Below are 15,628 nucleotides of genomic sequence, written 5' to 3'. Positions count from 1 at the left end.
AATAGCTGGTGAAAATAAAACCTTTCTGAAAACTGTTGTTATAATCATCCAAATCATATGCAATATGTACCAGAACACAGAAAAGTCTTTGCATAAAACCATCAATTACAAATCTAATGTTTAATTATTTCCATAAAAATGTACAATATACAGAGAAAGTGGAAAACATTGTATTAAACTTGCCGGGGATTCTGCTCTTTTCATTGAGGAAAACCATCAGAAAGAGTAAATGTCAAGATGCATATCACATCATTTCATAACTGATCATGTCGTTTACTACACAAATGTACTAAGCTGGGATCCAAGTACCCATCAAAGAGTGTTAAATTCAAGCACTTGTTGTAAAATGTATGACTAATTTGATACTTGCGTGGTCCGATGGTTGCATGCCAGCTGCTTAAACGAGATCTACCTTCACTTTTAATCCCATAAATTTGAAACAGATAAAAACCGTGCTGTGTGGGACTAATCCGGTCCCACTCATCCTATCTTCCTCTTTCATTCAACAGCTAATGTAGCTGTCCACCACCTGTCTGAAGGCCTTGTAAATCAAAGGGTTGAAGGAGCAGACCAGCCCCCCACCACGCCACATCTGGGCCCTCTCCCTGTTAAGATCCCCTAGACAGGTCACCTGGTCCTCATAGATCCGTGACACGCACCACTTTGAGTGGTCGTGGTGGGACTGGAACAGGACTGATCCTGGAAGCTGAATCCTCTTGATGTTCATGGTGTGTTTGGGCAGGGAGCAGTTGGAGGGCAGCTCGTGGCCTTGTGTCTGCCAGGTCTCCACCAGCAGGTCAGCATCCAGAACCTGAGCCACCCAGCCCGTGTAGATGTCTGTATGAATGGCATTGAGTTCAGTTGCATTATGACATAAAAAGCACCTAGTAGATATATGTAAGCTCACTTGGTTATTAAAATGCACTGGAATAGGATAAATGTCTTAAACAATATCCGAACAGTTTTATTTTTCTTGTCTTGGCGACTTTCCCAAATGATGAAAACTAAAGAGACACATGTTAAGTTTGTCTTTTTAGGGAGTAAAAAAAAAGTACATGAAATGCAAATATAAACTTTTCTGACTCAACTGGAAGTTCTTCATAATTGAACATTAAGTAAATAGGAAGTTCTTAGATGTGTGCTTTAATGAGTCCAGGAATTCAAATCTAAATGAGTTCTGTGATGTTTTACAGCACAAATATAACCTTCATGCTCAGGGCTCATAATCTTGACGTATTAGTTTAGAGTTAAGATAAATCTGAGGGGTTACAAGATTATAAAAGTGATGAGAGAGAAAAACATCTTGTCTATATTTATTTTTCAGATTTCTTAGTCTTGTTTTTTTCTAGCAAAAACAAGAATTTAAAGGACCAGTGTGTATGTAGGATTTGGTGGCATCTTGCAGAGCAGTTGCAGATTGCATCTCCCTTGCTTCCACCTGAGAAAAAACAAACTGCCCTATCAAGAGCCAGAGTTTGTCCAGTTTGGGCAACCCACAGTGTTTGTAGATATAAAAGGCTTATTTCTCAGGTAATAAAAACATAACTATTCTTATTTTCAGGTGATTATACACTAATGAAAACAATTATGCATATTATATTCCGTTTCAGCCAATAGATCCTAAATGTTACACATGGGAACTTTAGCAAGATAAATAATTAATTAATATTTAATTGTAAAAATGCCCCATCTTTTCTACAAATGAAACAATCAGAATGGGAAAGATTACTGCTCGGCAACTGTCCACACTGAGGCCATAAAATGTGACAAGGGTCACAAGTAGACACTGCATCAACTTGGGGGCAGGAAGTACTTCAGAAGGCCTCGGGTACGGGGTGTGTTCATACGCTTCACTGTCCTGAGATGATAGTGTGTCAGCACCTGATAATGAGTGAAATGTGCAAACGAGACAGTTGCAGATAGAGGTTTTTGCAGTAATAATAAGTTGTAACAAGTTTACGACTGAAGTTTTCTGTGGAGTACTGTCACTGTTCTAGTGCAAGTGCAGTTGTGAAACTCCATTGTCTCCCAAAAAACACAAAAAAGGGCTTTTGTTGCAATACATAGATATTGTACAGCAGGGCAAAAGAGCAACTAAATATCTAAAAATAAAAATAAAAATAAAAATTACCGGAATATCTTACCATCCACAAAGTGTTCAGATTTGACAAAACTGACAAACTTGTCCCCTTGGGTGGAGAAAAGCTGCTCCACTCTCTTATCTGAGGCCAGCGTTGGTTTGGTGCCCTCACATAACTGGGCCAACTGTGGCAGGTCGACCAAGAAGGCAGCAGGTACAGAACAGTTATAGAAACGTGGGTAAATGTACGCCATCTGCTTTGCTGGAGAGGGAGGAGAGTACAGCACAAGAAAGAGGGAAATAAGATACTGTATGTTAGAAAACAGTATTCCTAAAAACCAGAAACAGATTTATAGCTTATTCAAAAAATGCTTATATTATACCTGATGGGGTTGAAATTAATTATTATTTTGCTGATTTACAGTATGAAATCATGAATGTATGGCTGTTCCTGAAAAGAGCTTCAAAAAAACAATATTATTATAATTTACATATTAATTTATTCATTTCATTGTTTAGTTATGTATTTTGTTATTTATCTAAATGCTTTGTGTAATCCAGATTTCCCCTTACCAACACAAAAGTGTAGTCGGCCGATCTCACTGATGAATCAATGAATTCAATTTTCATCTTGCTGTGTATCTGATGGCAAGCGATTAGACTTCCCCAAATGTGGACATGTCCTTTAAACAGCTGCTAGCCATTAAAAAAAATCTTTAGCTGGTAGAACTTGAAGACATTGATTAATGTCATAAAATACAGGCTGTCACAATACAAAACAAATGGCATTAGCCTTTCAAATCCTCTAATCAGTGCAGAAACACTGTGGACAACATTTATCAAGAGCTTTGCTAACAATGCTACTATGTTTCTTACTGCTGTGCTATATCACATGTTTAATGACAAATAAAAATACTTGCGATAATTACTTGTAATAATTTGTGCTTGATATGGTTATTTCACACAGATGGCCTTTCTGGCCAAATTGTGGCCAAAACCTGTATATATTTTGATTTTCTCTCACACTATTGATCTATTGTGTACACATCTATTATCCTTCTGTTTTGTTTCTGTTCCCACTAGCCACCACCTGTTTGAGTTTCTCTTCCCCTCTTCACATATATTCACATATATTTTATAATCTACATGTTTCAGAAATTTTCTCATCATAATTTGACTATATTGTGATTTTGTTGGTCTCTTTTGTACACAAGACATCTATTGCATGTCTGTCTGTCCTGGGAGAGGGATTCCTCCTTTGTGCCTCTTCCTGAGTTTTCTTCCATTTTCCTTTTTTTTTGTGTGGAATTTTTCCTTCCCCTGAATGCAGGGTCTAAGGACAGAGGGTGTCATACGCTGTACAGATTGTAAAGCACCTTGAGGCAAATTGTGGTTTGTGATTTTTGCCTATATGAATAAAACTGTACTTGACTTACATAATGCCTGATGTGTAAATGTTTTCTTGTTTTCAGCAAATAGAGAATTTTGTAAGCTGGACTAAGTCTGGCACTGTTGGCTCATGAGCGTTCACTCACCTATACGGAGGAACTGTTCATACTGGTAGGTCACACAGAGCGCGGTCTGGCCATTGACCTTGCCAGAGGAGGGGTAGAGATAGCCTCTCTCAGGGAAGGAGGGGAAATGGGGAATAGTGTGTGATAGCCAGAAACCTTGAGAGCGGTCAAAGAGCAGTAGCCCTGCAGGATGCACACAAAACAATGCTCAAAGCACGAACAAGGACTCACACATACGTGTAAAAACTGGCATGCATTCTTGCAAACATTTCCATCATCCGTCATGTCATGGCGGTAATCGATAATCCAGAGTCAACAGCAGTTATCAGACGGATGCTCTTTACATGTTTGTTCACCCTGACACCAAAACCATATTGATCTGTTCTTTTTTGCTAAATCATAGCATTGCAAATAATGAATAGATGCCTGGAAATACACAGACACAAAAACAAACACATCTTTGAATGCACCACATTCAAAAAGGTACAATTCTTATATTAACATAGGTAGACAACTGAAAATAGATTAGAAAAGAACTTCAAAATTTGGAATCAGATAACAATTGTCTGAATAGTCTGAATAGTACCAACACACAGGATGCAACACACATACGATTCTAAACACAATACTGTATATTATGTGATAATGCACCTATGATCTTCAGGAATATTGTCAGAAAATAAAGTCAAAGAAGTATTATCAGCATTTTAATGCAGTCACAATCAAATTTCATCCCACTGAACTCAAAGCAAAATCCTCAGAACTGGTGAAAATAAAGTTGAATTTTTATAATCTGCAGTACCTTTAGTGTGTCCATATCCTTGAATGTAATCCAGGATCGGCGGGGCATCATTGTAGAGTCCGTAGACTGAACTGTTAGACTAAGGGAAATACTAGTTTTATACAGAGAAGTACACTTTTGGGGATGTGAGTTTTGATTTTTCAACAGCCCCCTCATTTCTCTTACTCTGACAGAATCAAAGTCTCGTATCTGTTCAGTAAGGCTAGTTGTTTCCCACCGTTTCCAGTCTTTATGCCAAGCTAAGCTAACATAACCAGCAGCAGTTTTAAGTACTCTCTTGATGTTGCACCAGAGATTGATCTCAAAACACTGCAAAATGTGCCATTACATTCAACACAAAGCAAATGAAGGCCTGTGTGATTTATTCCTTCTGGCTGGGGAAGTCTGTTCATGCCCAGCTTCAGCTCAGTTCCCTTAAAGGAAACAGAGAACAAGAACAAGTGTATAAAACCCACTTGAAGAGCAGGGACATAATCTCACCTTGTAGGCCTTTCCTGTGTAAAGCTGGTTCAGTGTGCTCCCTATGGCTCCTTGACTGGTGTTAACCATGAATTTACTCATCTGCCAGCTCCCTGCTGAGGAGTCCAGGTACATGTAATCCACCCCGCTGCCGACCTCACCAATCTTATACTTAGGCAGTTTATAGATGATAAACCTACAGTGGAGAGAGAGAGAGAGAGAGAGAGAGAGAGAGAGAGAGAGAGAGAGAGAGAGAGAAATAGAGAATAATTTAATAGATTTTATATTGATTTAATGCCCAAATACAAAACATTGTACGAACAATATACAGTTCATCTGCTTAGCGTCCAAAGACACAAGACATTTTAAGCATCATAGCTAAGAGCTTCAACTGTACTGTGCCATTCAAACTCCATTCTTGTCAGTACACAAACAGTGTATCATATCAACTCACCAATCAACAGGCTCACCATCTTCATTCCTACAGGAAATGTCAGAACTGTACACTGTGCTACACAAAGAGGTGATAATAATGTGTAAGCATAAACTGAAGCGTGTGGCCATCCTGAACGCCTCCTCCAAGTGAAGTGAACACAGCAGAGAGCAAAAAAGGGAATCTTTTATTAAGCTGTCAGCTTCATGATTGACTAACTTTGAAAGTGCAGTGCAGCTGCCCGTCGATGCAAAACAGGAAGTCATAAGATGCAGTCACATGACAGGGGACTACTGCAGGAACTGTGAGAGTATATACAATTAAATTAAATGTTTAGCTCTTAATCTTTGAGTCTGCATTCTGTACCTTGGCTTATCCAGAGAGAGTTTTTTGTCTTTTCCATCACTGTTCTTCACATTCAAAGGTTGCACCTGCTTCTCAGTACAGCCACAGACATCTTTTATTAGCGATGGGGCTGTTGATCACTGAACTGTAAAGCATCTGGTCAAAAGTCTCTTTCCCCTTGTAAGAAAGCAGTGAAATAAAACACTTTAATTTAATGGTGAGTCTATTTTTTGTGACATTGATGGAGGCTGATTGATGAAATAAAAAGTTTTGATTCTGAGATTAAAATTGAGGATGAGATTTAATTTATATAGTCACTAAAGCTTAAATTGTGCAGTTACCCCTCTAATCTGTAGTTCCACAATAAGAAAACTACCAGTGAACAGTAAAACACGGACAGTAAAATAGTAACTAAAATAGGCACTTCTACAGTTTATGGACAAATATGGTGTCACCCGTGTCCCTTATTGGACACTCCGCTCGCTTCACATCGCATGTCTGGTCAACAAGTGGCCTTAAGCCACATGAACACCCAGCCCATCTCTGTAGGTGCCCCTCTGGCTGATATGTTTGTGGAGATATATGATTGGTAGTCTTTCATACCTTTTTGGATTTGTTATTTGTTATTTGTTATTTGTTATTTAATACCTACCCAATGTAAATGTTTTTGGAATGTGTTTCATTCACACATACAGTTGTTCTGTATACTAGAAGTGTTGCTAGAGTTTTGATCTCTTTGGTTCACTAATTCAAGGTTTTATGGATGAATAAATTGAATATAAATCCATTCCTACAGCAATATGTAGCATTAACCAACTAGTTCATAGCTTTTGAGATTCATTAATTTTTCTTCTCTTACCAAATTTAGTCTTTGGTCACAAGGGAATATTGTTTGTAGAAAGAGATAAAATCAAGATATATTTAACATTTTTGGTAAATAAATCAATAAATTAATAACAACTTATGCATTGCTTGGTTATAAAAAAAAAAACCTTGACTGGTATTGATCCTCCTCCGATGGACTGTTAGCCATGGAAAAAGTAAATAAAAGGCCAAACTTTATACACAAGTTATGAGAAGAGTAGCGGTTCCTTATTCCCATTGTTTTGTCTCAACCTGACAACCCAACACTTGTTCTTATTCATGGTTTACATCTTATCTACAGAACAGTAGTGCATTACATTGAATAAAGCTATTAGTTCATATTTATAAAGCCTTTATAGAGGGTGCCTTATTGTCTCATCTGTTTACTGAATAAAACCTCAGATTTTAAGGTTTGGAGGATTTGCTCCTGCATACATTTATTACTGACTGACTGGACTTTGAGAATACTTTCCACACCACAGACATCAGTGCTAAAACAACAGGCAGCTCAAAATAAAACAAAACAAGAATATCTGTATATAGACTTTGGGTTTTCTCTGTGAGCCTACATGTGCATGTAGACAAGCAGTCGGCAACCTTTTCAATATGAAGTGCCATTTTAAAGTTTTCTTGTTAATCAGTGTGCCACATTAACATTAAGATTAACATTAAGTTTAATTATGACACCCCCCGCCATGAGGTCCTTTAATATGAGAAAGGGAGTATATCTGCCAATCTGCAAAATGATGAGAGGGCAACTTCCCATTTCCATTTCAGTTACCCTGTACCTAAGGCTGACCCCTGATGTAGACAAAAGTCTACACCTACACGCACTTAAACACGTAAAAATATGTTGAACTTCAGTTTAACATAACCTCACATAACGTAACTAACCAGTAACGTAACTGCAAAGGTAGCACCACCCTCTCCACAAAATCCTCCTTCATCAGTAGAGACACTTTCTGCTGGACACGGGTCAGGGACTGAGGACAGACAGACAGAAGGCGAAGATACGAAAAGATACTATGGCAACCCCTTCAGATCAGGTAACCATTTTTATGTTATATATCACAAAAAATTTCTAAAACACAAGATTTTTTAGAGACCATGAAAGATTCAGCACCGGAGTTTATCTGACTTTTGGGGTTAACGACCACTGAGCCAGTGTTCATGTCTCATGAAAATAAATGTCTCAAATCATAAACCATTGCCAAACCCTGATGCTGTAAACAGTAAAATATTATTATCAATGTAGACTGATTTACTGATTTCAAATGTCTTATTCCTCACTTGGTGGATAACATATTATCACATGGAGACAGCTTTTAATGATCCTGTTGGAGAAATCTAACAATACAAATGTGCATATTTTCATCAAATCCTATTAATACATATATTTCATATATTCTATTTTGAGAGTTGAAATTTGAACATTTTACTAATACATTATACTATTATACATTATATATGAAGGAAGGCTGGAAAGTGGAAAATAATCATGCTTAAGCAACTAATCAGGGACCAGTTAGACATTCAATTAAACTCATAGTTGTTAGTACATGTATATACAACACACACATATATCAATCTGTTACAGGTAAGATATCAATCTAAACTTTAAGAAGTGCTGCAAAAATATCCCACATGCACTCAGGTGACTACAAAGTGAAGTCAATGCACAGTTTCAAACACCTGTTTAATCTGCTCCTTGTGTGTGCAGAATGTGGAGTTTGTGCGAACAGGCTACGGCAAGAACATAGTGAAGGTGCTGGTCATCAGGAGACAGGGGAGCCACCACTACATCATCGAGCTGAAGGCTGACGTGGAGCTCACACTCAAATCGCGCAAGGATTATCTCATGGGAGACAACTCGGACATCATCCCCACCGACACCATCAAGAACACTGTCCATGCCCTGGCCAAGCTCAAGGGGGTAGGTCACCAGCCTCTTACTGGCAGGTACGAGGCACATGTCAATATACTGAGGCCTCAATGAGGGACATAGCTGCAAATTATAAACCCAACACTACACCCCGTCTACTCATCACAACACTTTTATCACTCCATTGACTAAGTCTATGTCTAAGTCTACTAAGTTTTAATGAACTATCACCATTATGTTGCATGTTTGTAAAAACTTGATTGAGGATGCAATGCTAATGACATAGAAATACAGTTGTACATTGTTAAATTGTTATATGGTCAAACTTTTGGGCCCTTATCAGAATCAGAGCTGCAATGTTTTGAATAAGCTGGAGCCTTTTTGTAATGAGGTAAGCATTTAAACCAGAGAGAAGCACATTACAGTAGTTGAGCAGAGTCATGGTAAGTCAAACATTGTGTAATTGAGGATATCAAAATTAAGTCCAAAATAATTGAGACGCAACAGTTGTTTCATAAGGCCTAAAACGGGCATATTTTAATCCAGCTTTAAACTAAACTAGATGTGGCTACACACTCTGTAGTCATGATACCGAACATTTAATACAGTTTTTTCATTGACTTAAAGGACCAGGATGTAGGATTTAGTGGCATCTAGTGGTGAAGTTGCAGATTGCAACTAACTGAACACTCTGAGCTCCAGTCTGTATTTGACGTCTGGGGAATAAGAACTGGTCGTGAATCAGAGCTGCAGTGTGTGTGGGAGAAACTACGCCGACCATATCTATAGCCAGGGTTTGGTTTGTCCATTCTGGGCTACTGTAGAAACATGGAAGCCTCCATTGAAGGCGACCTGCTGTGTGTCTGTAGATAAAAAAAGGTAACAAAAGCACAACAATTCCTATTATCAGGTGAATGTACACTAACGATGCTATGAAAACATAGTGTTATATTCCATTCCAGATCCTCCTAAATGTTACACACTAGACCTTTAACCGACTCCTTATATTGTCATTCGTTTACCTCACTATACTGTCAAAAGTGACCCCTGTCAAGTTGCAGCTCAAACACAGACTGATCAAATAAAATCAAGGTTAAACAAACTCTGTTGACGTTTTAGTCTGCACTCCCTTTATGGTCCCATTCATCTGTTAGATAACTCATGTTACATCACATTACTCATGTAACGGAAAGTTTTTTAAATTTTGGTTTTACTTACAGCCTTTCACTCTGCTTATTATTTTATACACATCTGTTCAGGTTAAGACCATCGAGCAGTTTTCCCTGGATATCTGTCAGCATTTCCTGACCTCTTTCAACCATGTGCTGAGTTCCAAAGTTCACATGGAGGAGGCTCCGTGGAAAAGGCTGGAGAAGGTAAAATACAGAGTTTGGTGATCAGTACTTGCACTCCCATGTCAGATATGTTATTTATCAGTGATAAAAACACAAGTGGAACAAATGATAATTAGGAATAACCTAAATCTTTTTCACCTCTGAACACACCCAGCAATGATGAGGTCGAGGTTGCTGTCACTAGTACCCCCACAGAAAATTAAACTCACTATCTCACTATAGAAGGGTGTCCTGTATTCAAACTATTTAAACAGCACCATAAACAAAGTACACCATACCTTGTTCGATTATGTTAAATATCCATCACCAAACATGATTTCGTCTTTTCTTTCCTCAGAATGGGGTAGAGCATGCTCATGCATTCATCTACAACCCAGAAGCTTGTCGCTTCTGTGATGTTGAACAGAATCTCAATGGTAAGCACAACCACACACACACACACACACACACACACACACACACACACACACACACACACAGGAAGTATTTTAAATCAATGTAGTTTTGTATGTTTTTTGCTTTCGGGAGGCATTCTTGGGAAGGAGCTCGAACTTCTAATAGCTCATCTGCTTCTATAGGAATCATGGTTGTAATTGAATCAGGATTCACACCTGATCTGCTTTGCTATCCAGGGCTTGTAACTGCTCCAAGGACCTCAGGAGCTCAGTATTTAGTATACATGGAGAAAAGTATGAGAGATAATTGGATGCCATGGTGGCTAATTTTAACTTTCTAGGCTTAATTAAATCCTCAGTGATTGTTTGGATGTGGATCTAAAACTATGGCTAAGCCCTTGGTATTGCTGCGTGTCACCGATACTGCTGACGATAGGCTTGTAATGGGCTTCATTTTGTATTGTAGGTATTCCAGTGTGAGGCCTGCTGTCTGTCAAAATGTTTCCTGATGTTTCTGATTGCTCCATACTCACCGACTCTGTGCCCCACACAGGCATCCCCGTGGTTCACAGTGGGTTGAAGGACATGAAAGTGCTGAAAACCACCCAGTCTGGTTTTGAGGGTTTCCTCCGAGACCGCTTCACTACTCTGCAAGAGGCCAAGGACAGGTGTTTCTGCACCTCTGTCTATGCTAGGTGGCGCTACAACAAGACTGAGGATGTCGACTTTGATGCTGCGTGGTAATTATCTGTTAAAGACGTGTGAAGAACACTGCATTCACTACCTGCCAGAGAGGGTTCTCAACATATAATCTCTCCTGTGTCACATGAATGAGACATTTATCAAAAATCCTAAAAGTGAAATGAAATACTTTCACCGACCTTACAGGAAGTGTGTGAAGGAGACGATTATTGAGAAGTTTGCTGGCCCCTACGATCATGGAGTGTACTCGCCCTCTGTGCAGAAAACCCTTTATGAAACACAGGTTCTGGTCCTGGACCGAGTTCTTGAGGTAAGTCCACATTTTAGATAATAAGATTTATATCAAAGCTCTAGTCTTAGCATCAGTGCTTCTTACTTCTAACTACTGTTTAAGAGTACATGTACAGACCAGTATGTGTCTTTACAAGTACTATATGGCTGATAACTGCACACAGTCACTGTACAGTACACATAAGGGAATGAACGCCTCCAGGACATTAGCATTATTTGCATCCCATCCAATAAAACAAGATAATACTAGGCCACATACACAAGCTCACTCAGACAAACCCTGGCTCTAAGTATTCTGTCTTTCAGGTGGATGAAATAGAGATCATAATGCCCAACCAGCATTACTTCACCATAGACATGACAAAAATGGGCCTCAACAACAAAGATGAAGTAAGTTCTGTTATTACAACTAATCTTTTGGAGTTCAGTCATGAAATTACTAGGTCGCTGACATGTACTTTTCCCCTCACAGGTTCTTCTTCCCTTGGATAACCCTTCAGGCAACATCACAGGGACAGTGCGCAGGAAACAGCGAGCCAAGCTGTGAAGACAATGCTTCTGCTGTGATCTACACATCAAATCAGAATAACCTTTTAAATGTTTTTAAACACAATAAATTACTACAACTCAAGACTTCACAAACATGATAAAGTTACTACTAGCGGTGACGTTGCAGACTGCAACCATTTGAATACATCTCAGCCTTCCAAGCGTGTCGGAGAAAATACAGTGACTGACGCGAAAGGCCCTTTCCCAGAGTCAGTGTTTGGTTTGGTCCATTCTAGCTCTGTAGATAAAAACAGCTGATTCTAAGGTACAAAAAAAGCTGAAGCTGATTATACAATATGATGATGAAAACACATGAACCTTTAACATGAATATATAAGTAAGAAAAATGTAATAAATGAAAACCATTATCAATAAATTCAGAAACTAATATTGTTCTTTGGTGAGAAAAGAGCACCATTTATTGCAAATCTTTGATTCAGATATTCAAACTCCAGTGTAATGCTGCACATATACATTGGTCATACACACTTCAATACAGTTGTCTTTGCGACAAATCTGAAAGCACCACAGGTAGAAACATAAGAAGAATATACACATAAATAGTTTTTATATCAAGAGCTTTGAGCCTAGATAACACAGGTGTGCAGGAACGGTCAGCTCCTTGTGTCTGGGAAAACAAAATGCTTCATTTTTACATGCTAAGGACGACTCGGGGAATTCCGAGTTAGATAGAAACTGACTTTAGGGAAAAATGGGATGCAGCAGAATAATTTTCTGCGTGTATCAAAGTGTTCAGGTACAACAGAACATATACAACTTTCAACTATATATAATCTTATATACAAATACTTTTTTTTATTCTTTTTTAAACCAACGTATGTTATTTCACTTAACACACACGCACAAACACACGCACACACACACACACACACACACAAATCATATTCTCCCCAGATTTCTATCTTTTAAATAAAACACACACACAACAAAATAAAAAATAAAAATACATATCTCAAGCAGCAGAAATAAGAATGGCTGAAAAGGTAAACAGCTGAGTGGACTCCATGTGCAACCCATTTTTGGGGTCCACGCTTATAAAAACATACAGCATTCAAATCCTGTTAAGGTGCCACTTTGGCCGGAGGAGTCTTTGTGAAGCTAACCTCGGGTCTCCTGACACGATGATTGTCATTGAGGTGGGTGTACTGATGGTCTGCGGTGCTACGAGGCATTAGTCTTCAGGTGTTGAGTCTGCAGCGGCTTCACATGATACTCATAGATTTTCAGCGCAGGGCCGAGCTTTATCGACAGCCCGGTCAGCACGTCGTTACGAGTCATCAGGAGCAGGGACTTGCCATCGATTTCCTGTCAGGTGGAGAGAGAAATATTTGACCGACATCCTAGTTTGTTTTCACCGTGTGACAGGAATTTTGAGCAGGGATAGAACTCCAACCTGATCCTGGAAAGCCGTGGCTTGCTCCTCGAACCCCGTTGCTTTGAAGTAATTGACGACGTCTGCGACACCCCAGTTGGCGGGGTCCGGCAGCTGACCGTTTTCCACTGGGCTGTGGGGTCACAGTGAATTCATCTTAATGTGCATGTATTAACGGTTTAACACAGGCTTTCAAATCTTTCAATAAACGATGTCTTAAACTATTTGGAAATAATACCTTTTGGTGTCAACAGAGCCATTTGCTTTGTCTTCCATGCCGGCTGAAAAAAAACAATATAAAAGAATCAGTAATTAAATACAATAATCATCAATTATTTTGATTTTAATATTCACCTTGTAGCCTAAAACCCAACATTCACTGTACTTCTTCTATTTTCTTTCTTTTATTTTATGTTTTTAGAAAATCCTTCTAACTAGTAAGTCTGCTTACTAGCTTTTTCTGCAACTTTCAAAAATTTGACAACTCAGCAAATTCTATGTGTGATGAAGATGTTTCTACGTGTTCTGTTTAACTGTTGCACCAATTTACTGAGGTAAATTCCTTGTATGTGAAAACCTACTTAAACCTGATTCTGAAGACAATGAAAAAGAAAAAGCGAGTGAGTGAACTTTAACTGTCAAACTACTATTTCCAACTCTCCTCACTCTGTATATTCTGTGTCTGCTTGTTAAAGATGAAACTATGACAGTTTTTGAATTAAAATATAAAAAAATAATTTAAGTTTGACGATGTGTGCATCATTTTATACACATGTCGCTGTCATTACGCTTTGCTGTGTGTCATCCCCACTCTCTGACCACCTTTCCTGTCTATCTTCAGGTGGCACTATAATAAAGGCAATAAAAGCCCAAAAAATATACTTTAAAAAAATATATATATATATATATATATATATATATATATTTGGTATCTTATAAAAAGAGTTAAGAGAGAGTAACAGATGATTGATCAATCAAATCAATTATTTAGCAAAGATGCCAAACATTGTCTGGTTTCAGCTTCATGAAATTAATGATTTGCTGCTTTTCTCTTTTATGATGGTAAATGTAATATCTTTGGGTTTGTCAGAGAAAACACGTCATTTGGAGCTCTCACTTTGGGCATTTTTACACTATGTTTCAAACTACACAATTAAGTGCAAAACATTTTTTATAGCTAAATCAAGAAGCGCTACAAAACAGTCAATATAACATGTATTAACTTAAAACAAATATTCTATCTAATTATTTCCTAGTACTAGATATTTCCCACAAATTGTACCTAAAATAACTTCATCAACAAGTAAAACATTTTCCCATAGATTTTACACAAACATGAAATACACTGTATATGTTGAAGAATTAAATATTCAAATTCAATGCATATCCTTTATACTATTCCTTCCTCTTCATTGTGTCAGCTACTTTCACTTAAGAACATATATTTTTAATATCAATTTTATATTTATGATTGCTTGCAGTACTTGATTTTTCTCTTACTTTGAATATTTTGACAGTTATATTGTGTCACAACAACACTAAGACAAATTCCTTGTATGTGAAAACCTACATTGGATAAGGTTTCTGATTTAAGACTTTAATATATTTAATTTAGGTTTTTGATGGTTTGTGCATAATATATACACATTTATCCTGACATATTTGGTGTTGTGTGCATTTTTTTCCTCTGTACATTCATTTAGATCTTGAGATGTTTTGTGAGTTTCAGCAGCATAAAGAAAAACCTGTCAGGCAACTCCACTTGTTCTTGTCCCCTTCTTGAAGATACGAGCTGTGGTTACTTTCAAGCAGAAACTTTTTTTTTGTTTTTGCACATGCAATTGGAGCACAAATGTAACCACAACGGGCTGAATGAGTCTCTTACAATCTGTAATGTTACAGTAAGTTTTCATCAGATGTCTTCTCTCGGAGATCTCAGTGGGTTGGCAGCTCAAACACCATCATTGTTTCTCTTTCGCGGTCTTGGCATTCACTGGATGTCTCCGCTGCAATAACAGCAGTAAACAACAACACAACACAACACAACAAATGAGGATGACTTACAACCAAAACATGGCTAAAAGAGCAAAGCTAACGCCAGAGCTGTGTCAATAACTGACCGAAAACTCACGTTGTTAGCTGAATTAAAAAAAAAATAACACAATAACGTTACACCCAACAGGAAAATACCTTAATTGCGGCGGACAAAATTAAAAAGAGTAATTAAATACAGGACAACGCGGAAACAACGTTACGCTACATGACGATAGCTAATATTTAATCGTTGCCTCCTCTCGTATTTCGTATTAAGCTAACAGGGACAGTTAGCTGCGTGTGCTAATACAAAATTGAACAGTTACCTTATTTTAGATGATTCCTGCTTGACAACAACAGTCCGTCCAAGCTACACACGTGTTTAAGATAACAAAAAAAACGTTTAACCACTGAGTTATTTTACAAGTAAATAAACAGCGATATTAATTGGATAAAATTCAGATTTAATCAAGTCAAGCCAACTAGCCTCTCTTCATCGGTTTAGCTTCCTTCGCCCACATGACAGCAGA

At 38.0% G+C, this 15,628-nt stretch overlaps 3 protein-coding genes across 4 annotated transcripts; 1 reads left to right on the top strand and 2 right to left on the bottom strand.

Annotated features, from left to right (window-relative positions):
* Window positions 1-101: 101 nt before the first annotated feature.
* dnase2b (deoxyribonuclease II beta) lies at window positions 102-5,532 on the bottom strand. Of its 2 annotated transcripts, none has more exons than XM_051375980.1 (6): window positions 5,310-5,528; window positions 4,877-5,051; window positions 4,397-4,475; window positions 3,616-3,777; window positions 2,145-2,342; window positions 102-837 (listed from the first exon to the last, which is right to left on the bottom strand). In XM_051375980.1, exons 1-6 carry the CDS (start codon window positions 5,417-5,419, stop codon window positions 503-505), a joined length of 1,059 nt encoding a protein of 352 aa, XP_051231940.1. In that variant the 5' UTR covers window positions 5,420-5,528; the 3' UTR covers window positions 102-502. The 2 variants fall into 2 exon arrangements, with proteins under 2 accessions (XP_051231940.1, XP_051231941.1); XM_051375981.1 differs by lacking the exon at window positions 102-837 and adding an exon at window positions 844-1,881 and having other exon boundaries at window positions 5,310-5,532.
* A 1,846-nt stretch (window positions 5,533-7,378) lies between these two features.
* Window positions 7,379-11,753, top strand: uox (urate oxidase). Its single transcript, XM_051376321.1, has 8 exons — window positions 7,379-7,543; window positions 8,218-8,430; window positions 9,639-9,755; window positions 10,072-10,150; window positions 10,683-10,869; window positions 11,018-11,141; window positions 11,429-11,512; window positions 11,595-11,753. Exons 1-8 carry the CDS (start codon window positions 7,523-7,525, stop codon window positions 11,667-11,669), a joined length of 900 nt encoding a protein of 299 aa, XP_051232281.1. The 5' UTR covers window positions 7,379-7,522; the 3' UTR covers window positions 11,670-11,753.
* A 308-nt stretch (window positions 11,754-12,061) lies between these two features.
* On the bottom strand, window positions 12,062-15,609 carry samd13 (sterile alpha motif domain containing 13). Its single transcript, XM_051376322.1, has 5 exons — window positions 15,425-15,609; window positions 14,950-15,070; window positions 13,303-13,345; window positions 13,086-13,197; window positions 12,062-12,997 (listed from the first exon to the last, which is right to left on the bottom strand). The coding sequence occupies exons 2-5, from the start codon at window positions 14,975-14,977 to the stop codon at window positions 12,854-12,856; spliced, it is 327 nt and encodes a 108-aa protein (XP_051232282.1). The 5' UTR covers window positions 14,978-15,070; window positions 15,425-15,609; the 3' UTR covers window positions 12,062-12,853.
* Window positions 15,610-15,628: the final 19 nt, after the last annotated feature.

The sequence above is a fragment of the Dicentrarchus labrax genome, unplaced genomic scaffold (genome assembly GCF_905237075.1).
Source record: "Dicentrarchus labrax unplaced genomic scaffold, dlabrax2021, whole genome shotgun sequence".
NCBI classification, from domain to species: Eukaryota; Metazoa; Chordata; class Actinopteri; family Moronidae; genus Dicentrarchus; species Dicentrarchus labrax.
The sequence above is the reverse complement of the archived record's forward strand: the minus strand, read 5'-3'. Positions and strand labels throughout refer to the sequence as shown.

Coding starts and splice junctions, on each gene's coding strand:
- dnase2b (XM_051375980.1), bottom strand. CDS start 5,419: ATGGCCACACGCTTCAGTTTATGCTTACACATTATTATCACCTCTTTG. Junction 4,476..4,876: donor ACACAGGAAAGGCCTACAAG/GTGAGATTATGT, acceptor TATTTCCCTTAG/TCTAACAGTTCAGTCTACGG. Junction 838..2,144: donor ATCTGAACACTTTGTGGATG/GTAAGATATTCC, acceptor CCATTCATACAG/ACATCTACACGGGCTGGGTG.
- uox (XM_051376321.1), top strand. CDS start 7,523: ATGGCAACCCCTTCAGATCAG. Junction 9,756..10,071: donor CGTGGAAAAGGCTGGAGAAG/GTAAAATACAGA, acceptor TTCTTTCCTCAG/AATGGGGTAGAGCATGCTCA. Junction 10,870..11,017: donor GTCGACTTTGATGCTGCGTG/GTAATTATCTGT, acceptor CCGACCTTACAG/GAAGTGTGTGAAGGAGACGA.
- samd13 (XM_051376322.1), bottom strand. CDS start 14,977: ATGAAAACTTACTGTAACATTACAGATT. Junction 13,346..14,949: donor TTACTGTAACATTACAGATT/GTAAGAGACTCA, acceptor GTTTTTTTTCAG/CCGGCATGGAAGACAAAGCA. Junction 13,198..13,302: donor GGCTCTGTTGACACCAAAAG/GTATTATTTCCA, acceptor GTGACCCCACAG/CCCAGTGGAAAACGGTCAGC.